Genomic DNA, 19712 nt, shown 5'->3' on the forward strand with positions numbered 1-19712 from the left:
AAAAAGCTCCAACATGAACAACAAACAAGTGAGACAAGGAGCAACCAACCACCAGCAAGCAAGTTCATGTAATCAACTTATCCAGCAACACCTTAAATAATGGCCAACTTGCACTACTGGATAAAGGCCTTAACTTCACAACTGCACCGAAAACTGTGAATAAATTGGATTTTATATACTACATAGAAAGAGGCATCAGGTCCCTGCCTACTAATATAGCCGATAAAATTCGATTAGAAACCAGCAATGTTCTGAATAATAAGAAAACTTTGCACAGCAATCTTACAAAAACAGAACTAGCAGCAATCAAGTCATTGAAAACTAATCAAGAAATAATCATAAAGTCAGATAAAGGTAATGCCACTGTTGTCCTTGACAGGTCAACATCCATCCACCAGATAAATCAACTAGTTGCTGATAACAGCACCTATCAGCTGGTAAACTATAACCCAACTAATGGAATAAGGAAAAAAACTGAGAAACTACTTATGTCCATCACTTCTTGGCCGTCAGACATGGTTAAAAAACTTATACCCCTTTACGCCTGCTCTCCCAGAAAATATGGTGTTCCTAAAGTATACAATCAAAACATGCTGCTCTGACCGATAGTTGAAGGAATAGATAGCCCTAATTATGTGGCAAACGTAGTCACCAGGGGGATGGATACCCTTTCAAATTTTCAAAAAATTCGAATCATCAGAATTCAAGGAGAACCAGCCTACCAGTCCAGAACTCGGGGGTTTGGGGGCATAGGCGTTAAAACCCTTTTGAGGGTTTTAACAGGGTGATTGGGTGCTGTAGGCGGCGGCAGGATCACCCTTTCGAGTCTTCAAATTCGAGTCATCAGAATTCAAGGAGAACCAGCCTACCAGTCCGGAACTCGGGGAGGGTTGGGTGCCATAGGCACCAGAATCCCTTTAGAGTCTTCAAAATTCGAGTCATCAGAATTCAAGGAGAACCGGCCTACCAGTCCAGAACTTTGGGGGGGGGGGGGAGAGCCCCCCCCCATATATATATATAAACATGTTGCTCTCCAGACCAATGTAATTTTGTAACCAATAGATAATTATAATAATAGGACTCTAGCATTGATGTAGTCAAGGGTTTTTTTTTTTTTCCACACCAGAAGTCAGGCCAATAGTAGCCCGTATTAATTTTTTAAAAGCTTATTCAAGGGTCTATTTGAGAGTAATTATATTAGAATGATTGACCCTACACTTCAATCCAAGTATACAAACCGGGAAATAACAATAATAATAACACACGACAGATTATAACAGTTGCTTGGATCAACATTGTAATTTATATGAAATCCAAGCAGTAGCCAGGCAATTTGGATTTCATATAAACCTACATAATTCTATGATAGATATTTGATCTTGGCTTCACATACAGTATCTGAATATTTCTCTAGTAAGAATCCACCTTTATAATACCAAGCTAAAGAACAAAAAAGACTTGTCTGAGAAGAGCATTGCAACCCTCAGTATGAGGTTTACTTAATATAACCGCAAGACTTGATTCCTCTGTTGGAAATCTGATTGCTGTCTTTCTTTATAATATATTTTAACACAATCATGCCAGGCAGTGTTTCACATATATTGTGCGTTTGGAGGTAGATTGTATGACCATGTAACATATCCTTTCCACATTAGGCAGGCACATTTTCACATATCCGTCAATACATATAATATAGAAGTTTGACGGGGTTTTTTTGGTAGAATGTTTAAGTAAGATTTATGAACTGCTCATATCTCAACAATAATGTTTTCTTATTTTGAGTTTATATATTTGCTTTTAAAAATCTTATGCATTACATAAACAGATTGTTATCTATGCCAAATGAAGTACACATGGATATCTAGTAATATTTACAGTTTATGATTATACCATCATACATTATACAAAAATATCAAAATAAAACAAATGTAATCACTGAAATCAGTAGTCCACAATGTCATCTTTATGAATATAGAATTGCACCCAAAATTCTAGTATAATGAACTACAGCGAACTATATTTTTTATTATTTTTTTAAATTTAATAAAATATTACTTTAAACACTGTTGCATGCATAATCAAATGTCATCGATCAATTCATTGAACGTGCAATTATTTTTTATACTGGTTATTGAATAATACTGTTTACATAATGCATCATTTCCAGTCTCAGTTCACTCAAGTAAATTTCAAATCAAAAATAAATTAAACAAATAAAAGGAATGACTGTTGGTTTTCCTCAAGTACTTTCTTTTTTTTTATAACATTTATGGAGTTTGGATGTGCAGATGTTGCATAAATCTTCACACTTAGTTATTTCTAAAAACAAGATTACCCTGTTAATCTTTTAGGATTAGCCCGGTATTTCTTGAGATTAAAAAGTTAGACCACTGAAAATTCTCAGGAAAAAAAAAAAAAAAAACTTCCCTTATCAATTATTTTGAAAGAGGCTTTTTGAGTATTTCAGTGTATTTCCTGCTGCAGTAAAACTTTCATTTTGTTTATTATATTTTATTATAGCAAAACAAATTAAAAGTGATGGGGGAGGGATTTATTCACAAATCCTTTCCCTAATTTTCCCCCCTAACGAAAACTCTTTATAAATGAAAGCATGCATAACTAGAGTTTATAAGTTGACATATAATTCATTCACTACCATAGTAATTTATTGCACCATCTACAGGGTGGTTCAAAATTCAATGTACAAACTTTGAGGGGTGGTAGAGACATCAAAATCAACCATATTCACATAGGAAAGCATGACCGGAAACGTCACCCGAAAGTGATAGGTGGTGGTGCTGTTCGCCAGTGCTCCAGGTGAGTAATTGGAGCTTCCTCATTCAAGCTTATGACGTCGTACGAAGAACATGCGTTGTTTAACGAACGCTGAGATGGCAGACATGCACCTCATTTACCATATTATGTATCCAACTACTACTGACCTGTTCAGTTACGCCTAATAAAGTTTTTTTTACACTACTTACTGCCTTGTGTTATTTCTGCATCTTTGTGTCCCAGTTAGTACTTTCCGGTGGCGTTTCCAGTCATGCTTTCCTATGCGAATATTGTTGATTTTGATGTTCTCTACCTCCACTCAAAGCCTGTACGTGGAATTTTGAACCCTCCTGTGTAATACCACATATAATATTGCAATTGTAAATTGATGTAACTATGTTTGCATTCAAGCCTATTCCTTTCCTCATGCCAGATATATGAAATGGTTCACATCTGATTAATGCAGATTGAAATATAATTACCTATACCTTTATAAATTTAGAGATAGTTGCTGGAAGTTTTTCCACTTGGTTATACTATAAATTAAAGATACTAAGAAATTATATAATTGGTTTAATCCTTTATCCAAGTGTAAGCAAACAAAGTTTGCACCTGAAGTATTTTCAGAACTGGGGCAACTCATATATAGAAGCTGATGACTTCATATCACTTGCCTTAGTATCCCATAATGCAAAGCACATATCCTTATGGGAAGGGTCACTACCCAGACTGGTTTTGACCTTTACTGAAATCTCATCAGTGGGCGCCAGAGATGATACTAAGGTTGAAGTAATGCCGAAATCATAATTTCTTATATGAGTAGCCAAAAGGTATCACACCTTATTATTAAAATACTCTAAAAGACCTCAATAAAGGTTGAAATTGGTCTGGGTAGTGACCTTTCCCCATAATGCATAGCATTATACATAACCATAAGGATATGTGCTTTGCATTACAGGATACTAAGGCAAGTGATGTGAAGTCATCAGCTTCTATATATGAGTTGCCCCAGTCCTGAAAATACTTCAGGTGGAAACTTTGTTTGCTTACATTTGGATAAAGGATTAAACCAAGTATATAATTTCTTGGTATCTTTAATTTACTTTATAAATTTCAATTAAATTTATAAAGGCGTAGAATGAAGGTATATAAAATTAAAAATACAAATATAGAATTTCTCTTAATCATTTACTTATAATACGTGAACATACAGGATACAGCCATAGGACATATAGACGAAGACAGAAGAGGAGATGGTGCCATCTGTCTTAATTCACCACCCATTAGACATTCATGGCTCAGACATGAGCAACCCAACGGTCCATTAAGGACTACGGGGGAAGATAGGATATATATATAACCTGAAAGTAAAGTTTTGTTTATTCTACATAGCTTTGGTTTCTCTAAGAAAGCACACGTAATTAATGATTTGATGCATGCTTACCAGGCTGTCTGGCACATGGTGTGAACTTGTTAACAATAACATTATAAAAATGATGCCAAGTTATATGACTACCATATTTTTTAGCACATCTGCCAGTATGTTAATAGAAATTCGAATTTATCTTCAAAGAGCAATCTAGTTATTGTGCTCAACAGTTTTTTTTTCTTTCATACCTGCAAGTTTTTATTTAAAACATCATAACTCTCAAATGTATGCGATTGGCATTCTGAAAGATGTTTTTGGACTATAAATACTATTAATGTTTTTAAGTACTTTGGATATCAATATCTCAAGCAACAATACACACCTAAATAATAAACATTCAAAGGATATTAATTCTGGAATATCTTTGCCATTTTTTATATCAAGTGTAACCAACAGTGCTTGCAAATTATTAATCATTATTAATGCTTTAGATTTATCAATAAAAACCTGAATGAATACAATAAACAGAGAATTCTGAAAAAAACTACAATTGTCTTTTAAAGATTTACAATGTTCTGCATACCCCATATTTGTGTTCTAAAGTAAGGTTTCACCAACTAGATGACCATTTTACTCATAAATGAACTTTCTTTGCTATTTGGTCAATCCTCTTTATATTAGAATATACATTGTGGTAGAATTCTGCTTTTTTTTTTTTGTTAAAAAATATATATAGTAACACCTCACTTCACTGTCAATAGTGACTGTCTTATTTTATATTGAACTGTAAATAGCTGCTGATTTTTAAATTTCAGCATAATTATGGAAGATCCAAACAAACTTGATAAAGTCATCTAGTTAGATTATTATTTGAGAAACTCTAAAACACATTAACCCCAATGTTAAAATCCCTAAAATACACTTAATAAAAGCAATATATTGGTCTCCCACTCATAATCTTTGAATTATAGTAATGATATGCAATACCAAGTCATATCTGAAATGCTTCGGACCACTGTACTTCTAAGATAGCTATCCTTCTTGACTCAAACTTTTGTTTTTGATTTTTCCCTCATCCTGCAAAACAGGATGTTCTGGTCAGAACACACAATTAACAGGCATAATACACAGCCCTCAATTTTATACGCTTTAGCTGCAATCCCAAAAACAATAATGACAAATATCCCTATCCACAGTTTTGCAATTATTCCTGAAAATTATAAGGAATATAGCTGAAAAACACAAGTAGCACATCTATCCTATAATACATTTTCAAACAACCAGCAACACCCACCTCCTCTCTTTTATTCCTTCTGTCTCCATTCTCCAGAACAACCTAGCTCACAGTTTTCCCAACAAAGGTAACCTCCAATTTTAAGAAAAATATTAATAGGTTCCTTCTGGTTCAAGTTTTGCTACTCATAGTCCCAATCTGCTGTAGTTTCTACAATCTCTTGTGAAGAAGGAACTAGCCTGAGAAAAGAAATCCAACTTGGAGATCTCAGTTTTATCAATGGTAAAAAAGAAGGGAAGCAAGATTTATGTGCAAAAATTCAACCAAATTAGATTATAATGATACATGAGAATTGTTGTGGGATGGAGAGGTACCTCTGCAGGTTGCATCAATTAGCAATTTAACCAAATTTCGAATATAGCTGTTTCTAATGTTAACGGTCTTTGACAATTTGATCAAAATGAAGGGGGGGGGGTTGTAAAGGAGGGAAAAATAAAGTAAAATATCACAGACATTGCTACAGGTTATCATCCAACCTACTTTAACAATTTACACTTCAAGTGTTTTACAAACTTCACCTAAAAAAAAAAGTAATATCGCAAAAAATCATCTTATGTACAAACAGTGGAGCAGGAGAGGAGAATTGCACTTTAGAAGTGGCAGTTTTGGTGAGTTGAGCAATATCATAATTAAAAATGCCAGTGAAGCAGATGATTCTGAACTATAGCCTCCTGCTTCCTCTTTTAAATAAGATGTATCTTTATTTTTTTATGAATAAAGTTCTTCTAGTTTATATGGCTGATTAACATCATGACAAACTGACAGAACTAATATAATTTTTTTTTTTTCAAAATAACTTTTTATGATAAGTTCACTATCCCTGTGGTTCTTTAAAACAATCAGAACATCCAGCTCATCACAAAAAAACACTGCCTGCTTTATGCTCAGAGTCAAGATTTTTCTTTACTCTGACCACATGAAGTACAAATTGGTGTATAACTTAAATAGCAACCACCCATCACATTTAAAATACTGCCTGCATGAACTACTGTTAAAAAAAGTTTAAGCCTCTGTTCTATGAGTATGATCACCTGCAGTATAATTTTTTTAATATTATGCAGGTTCCTCCAGTCTAAAACTCACAACGTTGAATGACCATAATAACACCATGTGTCATGAGAACAACCTGGATCTCGCATACCTTCTAACCACATCCTTAATTAGCTTCCAGGAATGACCTGAAGTCCTCCATCTAACATGAGCTGAAAAATCACTTGTTTCTATAAGAATCCATTAGCAATTTGTGTGCTTCTATCATTTCTCCTCTCTCTATACCTAGAACTCTGAAGACCACATTTCCTCAATCTGCATATGCACAATTCCATATGCCAGATTTCACTTTTTACCCTCCATTGGATCGATCTTTGAACTGTCTCGCCCAAGTGACCATATGAACAGTAGTCAATAAGAGGGAAAGTAGCTTCCTTATTCCTGCAAGTAAATATATAAGATATGATGACTAAACCAGCTTAACAATGTGATCTTAAACTCCTATAACCCCAAGGTCTCTAAAGCTTCATAATTTACTTGTGAATTCCCATTAATATGATACTCTACTTTGCTTCATACTTGGCCACAATTAATTGACATTCATTATAATTGGACCACAGAACCAGTATGTTCAAATCAGATTGCAGAGATTCTGAATTTGCTATATCCCTTATCGCCCTACCCAATTTTACTGCATCTTATCATATCATCATGTGAGCAAATAATTGAACATTACATAAAATCTGTGCTTTCATGTAGAAATACGTCAAAAATATCTCTTGAATTCTACTATACAATATAAGCCTTTAACAAAAACTATACTGTCTTCTATAGAAAATACTAATGCAGTCCACCTTTTGATGTGATTCCTAACCAGCATTCCAATACCTTGGTAACCACACCTAATATACTGAATGGTCTATAATTGACTGCATTCTTATATAATGAAATTATGTTGCTTCTATTCAACAGGAATTTTGCTTATGCTCAGATTCAAGTCGAACAACCTGATCAGAGGAAATGTTAATTTTCTTACACATTCCCTCAAGTACTGTGCTGATCCAATTCCACCAGCATCCTAATAAAGTTCTTACAATAGACTCAATATGCTACTAGAAGTCTGCTTAGAATATGAAAGTAATTACTCAAAAACAGCTATTTCTAGTGCATTCAACATTTGCCAATCATATTAACTAAGGCTATTCATCTAAGGCCATTCTTTCTTTTACTTATCATAGATCGAAAAAAATTTTTTCATGAATTTCCTTTTGCTAGTTGAGCTAACTTCATTTCATAGTCTCATTTGAACTTCTTCACCATGGCTGTCACCTACCCAGCTTGCTTTTTATACTATTTTTTAGGCCTGGTCAACTTTCTTTTGATGGTGGCACAACAGCATTTCATATGTTTTATATTTTATATATATAGAAATATTTTATATAATATTTCTTCAAAATATTCATCCATTTAATTCCCATGTGATTTATTCTCTTAACTCTTGGAATACAGTAATATATTCCTTCCTTTTGGCACCCTTTGACTACTCTACCATACAGTTTCTCATGCCAGGGCACTGCCTCAAGTTGCATTCTTAGTTTATTACAATCACTTGCATTACAGTTCTACATGTGTCCCTCCTTAGTCAATACTAAGTTACTCTTGCCAACTAAAGACATAGCAGTAACCTCATTTATTAGAGGGATTCTCAAGAACTTGATTCGGTATTCTTGCATCCCAAGTTCCTTCTCACGTGTTGCCTAATACTCCTGCTCAGCAGTTTTGCAAATGTTATTTCTCTCATTCTGCATGCTCTCTCTTCCCTCCAATTTGAATCCCGACACATAAAATCACCCACAGTAACCCTCCCCAATTGCATCCATGGGATTAATTAATCTGTTTATGCAATTCACAGATTTCTTCAAATAATGACTATGCATTTTGTCCAGTTAACTTAACCTCTATCTCATGAAATGATTATTTCTCACCCACTACCTATGCAAATACAACAATCAACCATCGCCATTTCAGATTTCTATTCTGGTGGATTTAATTAATCCCCATTAGCAATAATCCCCACTCTTCTTATCTTGTCTGTACAGGTCAAATCTCATCAGAATATGCTCTTCTCCCAACCAGGTCTCACTAATGCCAATAACTTCTGTCTCCTTTGCAATTATCAATGCTAAGAACTCATTAACTTTATTCCTGATGCTTTGGACATTAGTGAATATGCATGACATAGATTCTTTAGGAGGACAGATAGTCAATAACTCTTAAAATCTGAGCAGTTCAAATAAACAGAACGCTTTGATTCCTCAATCAAATTCCCAATTCCACTGCCATAAATACCATTTTTCCAGTCTAACAAAACTAGTCAGCAATTCTTAGCTTGTCTCTTTTGAGTTCTCAATCTGTCTTTTTTTTACTCTCATTATCAAGTCACAATTCTGACCTCTCATCTTAATGCACACATCCAGGCTCTCATGCAAAAAACCTGAGACATCCAGTTGCCTCGAATGTTTACATTTGCTTGTTCACCAATCTCTCCAAAGTACCTAACTCCATATCCATCCTGCAAGAGTACAATTCTTTCTGCCATCAAAAAGATGCCATAGATCAACTTAATACAAACCATTTCTATTATAACAGTTTGCTTATTGAATCAACTGCAATCACAGCTTGCTGCCTCAACTCACTCATGAGATACCTTGGCAACAAAGCTTGACTTGTTTGTTCTTTTTTTTGCCTTTTAACATCTCGCATATCTTTCTTCAGACTTTACTTATCACCTTTCAAATCATTCATTCCAATCAGACAATCATTTGTTTTGAATGATCAACCAGCTTGCTTATCTCCAATGATGATTCAAATATCCATACTTGGTAAATATGCTTTTGATACTCATTCTTCTATCATGCTCCAAATTATGGAATCAGCATACTTGACCATACTCCTTTTTCATCCATTTTTGCTACTTCCTTTGTTTCTTGTCACGTTTCATTTCCTTTTATACCTCTTCTGCTACTCAGTTAGCACTGGTTTCGACAATTTCCATTTGGCATTGTGAAGAATTCATCATATCCTCAAAATTTTTACCACTGTGTGTGTGTGTGTGTGATTTTTTTATTTTTTATATTTATGTCTGTACCATTTATGAAAAAATCCAATATCAGAAAATTGATGATAAGATTCATCAACACAGGGAGTACATCAATAGAAAGGAAATAAAACTTGCAGAAGAACCAGAAAAAAATACCACACATACATAAATTATGTTACAGAGAAAAAGAAATCTAAAAGAGTAGATCCTACTAAACAATATGGTGTTATATTTGGACAGTAACAATCAAAGAAAGGAAGAAGCAGCAATAGTATTCGACATCAAACATCAAGATAAACTTCTTCATTGAAAGGCAATTTCAATTAGTTATGAGGGAAAACAACAATGAGATTCATTTGTGTCTATGGTCAGAAAGAAGCCTGATCTTTTAATAAAGAAGTGGTGGAATTTTGAGTTGTTGGAGCAGGTAGTTGACATAGAACATGGAAAAAGTGGTCCTTGTAAGAGTTCTAAACAACAGAGTAAGCAATAAATCATAGCAGGCATACAGAAATTTTGGGAGAATCTGAAGAAAATGGCAAGTCTAATAACAACGGTATCTGCTGGATTTCTGCTCAGGATATTAGTCTTTACTAACACCATGTTCCAACATAAAGATGGGAACAAATTCATGTGGAGAAAAGACAGGATATAAGAAAAGTCACACTGACTATGTTATTGGTGATAGTAATATTTTCAAGATGGTTCAGGATACATGAGTGTACAGATGATTTGAAACTGGAAGTGACCATCATTTAGTGCTAATTATTATCATTATTGCACTGGCACCTCCACAAAGTCTGAAGACCCATCACAGGAGACCCAAACGATCTACACAATCTACCATAGCTCCTTGAACCCATTAGTAGACAAAGCACTCACAACTGACTAGCATTCCATTCCACTCATTCACAACTAACAAAACAAAAAATCTAGTTTTCACAGCCCTACTAACCACACCTTTACTCAACCTCCAGTGATGACCTCTTGTTCTACACTCTCTAGCTAAGTACTGAAACATTTTCCTTGCATCAGTCCTATAAAACCCTTTAAGTGACTTAAATGTTTCTATCAAATCCCCACTTTTTTCCCAACCACCGAGCATGTGGAAGCGCAAATTCAGGAAAAATTTGCACTACAGCATGCTCGGTAAACAAAGCTCTCTCTCTCTCTCTCTAGACACCTAACACCAAAACCATTTAGATGTAGTCCATCAGCAATGTATAAATCCTTCATTCCGTTAAACATGGACCACAGATCCACAAATCATACTTCATTCCTTCTACACAACCTACATATTGATTCATTTGTAAACAAAGCTCTCTCTCTCTCTCTAGACACCTAACACCAAAACCATTTAGATGTAGTCCATCAGCAATGTATAAATCCTTCATTCCGTTAAACATGGACCACAGATCCACAAATCATACTTCATTCCTTCTACACAACCTACATATTGATTCATTTGCTACCAACGTCTTCCTCCTCAGTTCGCCACTATCATAGTGTGGCAGGAAACTTACAATCTTCACCTTCTTGCTTTTCAGTTTTACTTCTTATAAAAATTCCTTTACATCCCCCCCTCATCTCTCAAATGATTTGTGTCAACCAAGACAATTGGTTCTTTTGCCTTACCTTTTTGCATCTGGATGGAGTGACTAATACTGTGAATTTTTGCACAAGGAAAACACGATTTTGATACACTTTCATTAAGTACTCCTTTGATCATGGAGTCTTCATACGTAATTTTCTCCTTAACTTGTTTTTCTCATTTGTTTGCTCGGTCTTTATTATTACTTCAGACCACCTGCTTCTTTCTCTTCTCAGCCCTGTCAATCTTTTGCCACTTCTACAACTTTTCAATTTTGCACTTTATCCTTCACAGGATAAAGTGCAAAATGAAGGATAACATTCAAGTATATGCTAATTCTTTATTTATGTCCATTTCATTATCCTACATTTTCACTGCCACACGTTTGACATTAATTCCAACATTTTCCATCCTACATCGATACTGTCCACTCACCTAACATTTGCTCCATACTCCTCACCTAATAGGCACTTGCTTTTGAAACATTTAATACTCTCTCTCTTCCCAGTTTCAATTACCTTCTGCATATTCTTTAATTTTTCCAATGAATGCATTTCCCATGCACTGCAGAAAATCCAGCAAATTCAAATCAACTGACAAAGTGATCTCTGCAGCCATTGTTCTACCATGCATTGGTGCCATATTGACAATATCATATTTAAACAAAAAACCAAGTTTAATTACAAATTAAATAACTCGGTAAATCTCACGCCCATTTAAAACAAAAATACAATAACTTAGCCTAATATTGTTAAACTAAAATAACAAAATATTACTTATCCTTCAGGATAACCATGCAACACACACACAATACGCCACCTAATAGGAAATTAGGATTTTCCTATTAGGTGGATGAATATCTCATTGAAAAGAACAGTAGGTAAGAATGTTATAAAAAGAACTAAAGTTGAGCAGCTTTTACAGGTAAACTGAAGACTCGACTATACAAACATTACTGAAGAAAAAATGAAACAGCAGCTTGAAAACAAGAGCCAAACCTTGGATTCTCAGTGGCAAACTCTGAAGAAAACATTGATTAATTCATCTAGGGAAGCAAGTGGTGAGGTCATCTATAAGGATACAAAAATAAGAACATCATCACAAATATAAGAAGTTAAAGAAGCAGTCCTGGAAAAGAAGAAAGCATACTGAAAGTTCCTAGCAAATAACCTAAAAGAATACATATAAAAATGCAAAAAAATGGAGGCCACATTTCTATGACAAAAGTCACAAGAAGACTTTCCTAAGAACCACAGTAGGAATAAAGATAATTATCAGGAAGGTGAAAAAACATAATGCAGAACACTGAAAAAGCTTAGAAATGGAGGAAAGAGTACTATAAAAGGAATCAAACATGATAAAGGTAACATGAAAACTGAACATAAGGATGTTCTAGATGCCTGGATTAATTACTTCTAGAATCAGTTAATGAAATAAGCAGTGACCAAATAGTTTTCATGTTCAAAGAGAAAATATCCAACAGGAATTCTTATCAATACTTAAAAAGCAGCTGGAATCAATTACATTCAAACTTGGAGTTATAAAAGATCTGCAGTGACAACACTGCATAATTCAGTTGGCCTGGTCAGGTCAAATTCCATATGATTAGAACAGAGCTCTCATAGTTGTTCCCATCTATAAAAAGGGGGATAAAGCTGAATGTGCAAATTGCAAAGGAATTTCTCTAGAAGATTTATACAAGCATACTTGAGAAAAACAAACTGAGTTGAGGTTGTCAAGAACCGAGTTTCACCTTACAACAAATAATTGAGAAATCACATGGAATATAACAGAGATCTGTATTTAATCTTTGCAGATGTGGGAAAGGAATATGACAAGGTGCTATTACATTTTGAACAAATAAAGCATCATAGAACAGCCATATATAGTCTATATTTAAGATATACGAGGGTGGTCTGAAAGGTTCTCGGCCTAATAATGAAAAAACCAATTTTTAATTTCAAAATTATTTTTATTTTTCAACATAATCTCCCTTAAGACTAATACATTATTCCAGCAATGCTCCAGTGCCATTATCCTGTCCCTGTAGTGGTTTTTAGTAAGATCTGCAAAATCCTCCTCTACAGGCTGCAAATCATCTCTCTTTACTTTACTTCGAATCATCTCTTGATTCGAAGTAAAACACTGACCAGCGAGAAAGAGTTTTAGTTTTTGGAAGAGATAGAAGTCAGAGGGAGCCAAATCTGGAGAATAGGGTGAATGTTCCAACAATTAATAGTGCAGATCCCTTAATTTTCTCATTTCCTAAACACCTTTGTGGGCAGGTGCATTGTCCTGATGAAAGATGATTTTTTTCTTCTGCAAACCGAGTCTTTTCTCACTAATTTTTTCATCTAGTTTGATTAAAAGATCGCAATCATATTCCCCGGTTATTGTTTTACCCTTTTCAAGATAATTAATAAACAAATTCCTTTAGCATCCCAAAACACCGATGCCATAGTAATAAATCAATGCACAAAATCAGATTTATTCTTGTTAAAACACTCCAAGCGCTGTTCAGAGATTTTCATGTGAGTGCGTTTTGATCTGCTGTGAGCAAACGTGGCACCCATCTTGCACAAAGCTTTTTCATTTGTAATTCTTCATGCAAAATATTTCCTACACATTCTTTTGAAATGCTTATAGTCTCAGCAATTTCATGCACTTTGACTTGCCAGTCATCCAAAACCACATTGTGCACTTGATCAATGATTTCTGGTGTTGTTACACTTTTTGGACGTCCTTCACATGGATTATCTTCAAAGCTGGTACGGTCATGTTTAAACTCGGCAGTCAATTTCTTAATTATCGAAAACGAAGGAGAAGAGTGCCCATAAACTTTTATGAACTTTGAATGAATTTCTTTTGGCGGTAAACCTTCTTTTACAAAGAATTTTATAACTGCACGATGCTCAATTTTATCCATACAGACAACACTTTTGCTTCAGACAGCTGTATAAAACAAACTACTTGATAGAACGACTTGCAATTTCACATGGATGTTTATGACAAATGTACCAACTTAGAAAAAAAAAACAAACTTGCTGATAGTGTTGCCATCTATGGTCAAGGCCGAGAACTTTTCAGACCATCCTTGTAGGTCAGCAATTAGAATTGAAGGTAACACAGGAAGTGGTTTGGTGTAAAATCAGGGAGAAGCCAAGGACAGATATATTCTCCACTCTTATTCATCATCTACATGGATTGCATTATGAAAGAAAGTGGCATGAAAATTAGAGATATCAAACTTAGCACTCTGCATTACATAGATGATGTTGTCTAAACACATCTGGTACAAGTCTCCAGGATTCTTCAAGAAACAGAATAACAACTGCAAATTTGGAATGAAAATCAGCAATAAAAAGACCAAATCTATGAAAATGAAAAAAACTGCATTCTCAAAGGAGAACCTATAGAACAAGTACAATATTTCAGCTATTTAGGTACAGTGTATAGTAAAGATAGCAAATTAAATATAGAAATAGCAGAATAAGCAAAGCTGGCATGATGGTGAGTCAGTGGAACCAATTTATATGTAATAATAGAGAAATTAGCCAAAACACTAAATTAGTAGTATACAAGACTGTGTTCTTGTATACTGCTAATTTAAGGAGTTTTAAGTTTTACTGCTAGTTTTATGGATCTGGGAGTTGGATTATTAATAAAGCACTTGATCAAATATTAGAGACCACAGATATGAAAATTCTGAAAAATTAGGCACCTGAACATGTGGCATTAGTGGCACAGTCATATTAAAATGAAGATATTAGAAAGGAACTTCATATTGTGTGAGCAATGCTAATTTATGGTGGCATGGTCATTTAAACAGTATGGGAGAGAAAAGGTTAGCAGAACAGTTATTTGATGACAGGAAAAAGACCCACAGGGAAACCAAGATCTAGATGGACTGATTCAGTTACATTAGAAAATCAAAATATTAGATATGACAATTAGAGTCTAATCTGAAGAAAAATTGTGAATACAAGATTAGTAATAATGTAAACTTAATCATGTAGTACTGTAGCAGTAGCCTTCGCACTCCTTGAGGGTACATATTAGGAAACTGATAATGATGATACATTCAAGCTATATTACAAACAGAAGATAACAGTAATTAGACAGTACCATTAATTAAACACCAAAACACATCTTTTCCAGACACCCAATATGACAATTTGTATGTCCTATAAAGAGGATATTGCTTTCTCTCCTTATGCCATAATAAAATTATTTCTAAATAAAGGATGATAACAGTGAGTGTGTGTGAATTCACAAAAGATAATATTTTGAATAACTTCAGTATCCTTCCTATTAATCTAACATGAAAATTTCTAACTTATGAAAGAAAAATCCCATGTAATAAAATGTACTCACTCATACACATGAATTGTAATATTATGAAGACCACACACACACACCTGACTCCAATTATCACCAAGGCCTTTACCTATAGCACAGCTAACTTGATGACCAAATCGTTCTGCTTGGAATGGATATGGTTCAGAACTGGCATCTTAAAAAAAAAAAAAAAGTAAAGACAAATAAAGAAAGGAAATAAGGGTGTGCATATATACACACACATACATATATTATACATTAATTAAGAAAATATATAGCAGTTTCTTAGTGAATAATAACATCAAAAACAACTATTTTAGTAAATGAGAAAATTTTAAAATGGGAAACGTTAAAATCAACTGACATGTAGTTAAAATCTTTTGGATGTATGGAGGAGGGAAAATGTACACTGGTTTCAATAAATTAAGGAACAAATAGAAAAATTGCAATAATTTCAAGGAAGAAGGGAACATATGAAATTCAGGTACATTACATGAAAAGTAAAGCTCAGACTGGTTATCAACCACAAATGAATGGTGCTGTCTCAGCAATGTGTGCAAATGAGCCATACCATGAAAGCAGGTGTTTTGGAGCTATTTTCCATTTCATGTCAGAAGTGAAAACAAGACATTTCGTGATAACAAAATTCTTGGATATGGCTGCAAGGCATCAGTCACTGATGAACTGGAAATCAAGTGGCGAGCCATTGTAAGACTAGACGCTAGCCCAAGTTAAGCAGAGGTAGCCAGACAGTTGTATGTGAGACATTCTGTGGTTCACAGACTGTGGAACCAATTCCAAAGGTTGCAAACAGCATCCCAGAGACATAGTGAAGGAAGGCCACAGGCTAGAACCACATTGGGTGATGGATATCTCCGAATATCTGCTTGCATAAACAAGAGTGCTACCCAGAAATCAACTATGATCTGACCTCACATCAGCTACAGGACACTGATCTCTGTTTCTGCTGTGCACAGAAGGCTTCATAAAGGTGGTCTGCATGCCCTTATTTTTATGCTGTGGAGAGAATGTTTGAAATGGGTCAAACTCCACATCAATTGGATTGAAAATCAATGGGGTCAGTATTGTTTACAGACAAGTGCTGATTTACTCTACAAAGCAATACCAGTTATGTTCTGATCTGGGGAGAACAAGAGACACATTGCTGTCCCTCTAATATCCCTGAAATGGACATTCATGGGGGGGAGTGGTGTGATGTTTTCAGAAGGCATTTAATTAGATAGATGCACCAACCATAGTGGAACTATAAATATTGCAACTTATAGGAAATATGTCTCTTCTATCACACCCACATACAGACAAACATAGACGGTTAGGATCTCATCTCTATAAGTTGCAGCATTCATCAATCAAAGCTTGTGGACCAATACTTTCAAAGAGCATCATACATATGGACTGGCCAATAAGGTCTCCTGAACTTAATTCTATTAAGCATGTCTGGGATGCCCAAATATTATTACTCTCAACTCCATTTCCAAAAATCTTCCAGGGATTTAGGAGAGCTTGGTAGGAGCAATGGTTACTATTAACAAATGAGCTCCTGGACACCATATAACAAGTATGAAACGCTGTTGTGAGCACTGCATTGCTTGCTGTTTGGGGGGGGGGGGAACTATATAGGTTATTGAGGAACTTTGACAATCTCATTCTTTCTAACCTCTGGATTTTGATCACTGTCTTCATGCACCCAATTATTACTCGATGAAACTATTTATTTACATTTTTTGTGGGTGTTTCTTTCACAGCTCATTTCATGTGATATGAAATGAGATGTGAACACTGTATGATGAATTTTTATGCAATCATACAGTTTTTGAGTTGATTTTTCTTTCTTCCTTAATTTATGGAAACCAGTGTATGCACACATAATTTCATTTGCAGTCATATTTAGAAACACATGATCATCATCATCATCATCAAATTCCTGCCATGTACCCTCAAGGGGTGTACAGGATATGACAGTACTACATGAAAAAATTACATCATTACTAACTTCCTATCTACAATTTTCCTCCAAATCAGTCTGTCACTTGTCAAGACTCCAACATTATCAGATCTTATATTTCTAAGATCTGATTCATGTGTTTCTTAGACGATAGTCTAAGAAACACATGATAGAAATATATTTATTATTATTATCTGAGACCTCCAGGGAGTCAAGGGAGGCTGTAAATTACCCAAACCCAGCTATCATACTTTGTCTTAAATTCATTTACACTAGATGCACTCACTATCCCTAAGGGCAAATTATTCCACTCACTCACTGCTGTCTGAGAGAAAAACCTAGCTCTTACCCCTTTCTTGACTGTTCTCTCCCCGCCTTCCATATAACAAAATATTTCATCGTTTGAAATGCTATAACACCCATTCAAAAGTTTATAGACCTCTATCATATCACCCCCTCTTTCTCCTGTTAACCAGAGTCTGTAATCCACATCTCGCAATCTGTCCTCATAATCTAAATCCCATAATCTGGATATAATCTTTGTAACTCTTCTTTGCACCCTTTCCACAGCTTCTTTATCCTCTTGGAACCCGGGATACCAAATCTGTGCACAGTAATCCAAGTGTGGTCTTATCAAAGCCTTATAAAGAGGCAAAATTACTTCCTTATCCTTACATGTCAAGGTTCGCTTCAGCATAGAAATTATCCTCTGAGTTGTATTTGCAACTTTTGCTATGTGACCTTTGAACTTTAAATTCTTATCCAACAATACAGCAAGATCCCTTGCCTCTCAGTTTCTTGTAGCATAACCCTGCTAATATAATATGTCGCTGGATCTCTAATCACGCCAAAGTGCATAACTTTACACTTACTAACAACTGATAGCCATTTTCGTTTGCCCAGATTTCCAGTCTATTCAAATCATTTTGTAATTGCTGAATATCAGTAGCATCCCTGATTGCCCTGCCTATCTTCGCATCATCAGCAAACAATTGCAAATCTGATGATAGACCCTGCCTGAAGTCATTAATGTATAGATTGAACATTAATGGCCCAAGGACTGAACCCTGTGGTACACCACTGGTTACCTTAAATCTTGCAGATTCACACCCACTGTATACCACTTTTTGCTATCTGTCTGTTAACCATTCCCTGATCCAAGTCAACAGATTATGTTCCAATCCCATATTCTTCAGTTTACGAAACAGCCTCTTGTGTGGTATCCTATTAAACACCTTAGAAAAATCCAACATTCTCATAGTGTATCCATTTCCTTTATCCAACTTGGCCGTAGCATTGTTATAAAATATGAACAAATTGCTAAAACATGACCTTCCTTTAGTAAACCCGTGCTGTTCCCTGCAGAGTATAGAATGATTGTCTACCCATTTCTGTATGCAAGTTCTTACTCTCTAAAATCTTCACTACCACATCAGAAATACTAATAGGTCAATAATAATGTATTTAGATTTTTTTGTCTTTCTTAGTTTGAATTTTCAAAGATAGAGTAGGGTGAACGTCATTTAAATCAGATTTGAATGGTGAGAAGCCAACAGAAACTAATGTATTTAGTTGCTATTTCATGAACTAATGCTAAGCAGTCTGTCAGAGAGGATGTTCATATTCTCATATCATCCTTGGACATTAAGTAAAAATATGGTTTACAAGAAAGAAAGCCTAAAAAAAAAAATTTTTTTTTGGGGGGGGGGGGGGTTGTGGCGAATGAGTTAAATGGGTTGCCAGAATGAGTTTAAGGTAAAGTCACAAGCATTTTATGAATGATCAGGTATTTACCTTGGATCTCCATGGTGCTTGGTAAATAATAACATTTTATACATATTTTATTTATAATGCTTGGAAAATAAAATCAATTCCCTATATGAGAAGCCTAGAGCACAGTGCTGTGCATAGGTATAGACTGAACTTTTATTGAAACACTTTCATTATCTGAGGCTTTAGCAAGGACTGAGAGATAATACCCAGAAATGGCATATTTGAAAATCATTTCTAATACAGTAAAATCTCTCGTAACCAGCACCCAATTAACTGGCAATACCAAAAAAACGCCATTCTGGGCAAACAATGTATGGGGCATGCGACTCCTGAATGTATGCTTCACACAATTGTCCCAGCGGATCATTGGCTAAGAGGGATCGCGTGGGTTGTTTTGTATATTTGCGAAGCCAGAACTTGCGCCAAAAAACTGCATTCGTATATGTATGCTCCTAGCCCAAGTGGTGTTGCTATGGCTACTCCTGCAAAATGTAAGAGAAATGTTCTCACTCTCAA

General features: G+C 35.0%; 1 protein-coding gene across 1 annotated transcript in view; it reads right to left on the reverse strand.

Annotated features, from left to right (window-relative positions):
* Positions 1-19712, reverse strand: part of LOC150102616 (uncharacterized) — a 234723-nt gene that overhangs the window by 155152 nt on the left and 59859 nt on the right. The window contains exon 5 of the mRNA XM_090398679.1: positions 15538-15632. Coding sequence (XP_090254805.1) covers positions 15538-15632 — 95 coding nt within the window. The remainder of the gene's footprint in view (positions 1-15537; positions 15633-19712) is intronic.

Source organism: Typopeltis vanoorti, chromosome 10 (genome assembly GCF_054136105.1).
Source record: "Typopeltis vanoorti isolate ZY-2024b chromosome 10, IOZ_Tvanoo_1.0, whole genome shotgun sequence".
NCBI classification, from domain to species: domain Eukaryota; kingdom Metazoa; phylum Arthropoda; class Arachnida; order Uropygi; family Thelyphonidae; genus Typopeltis; species Typopeltis vanoorti.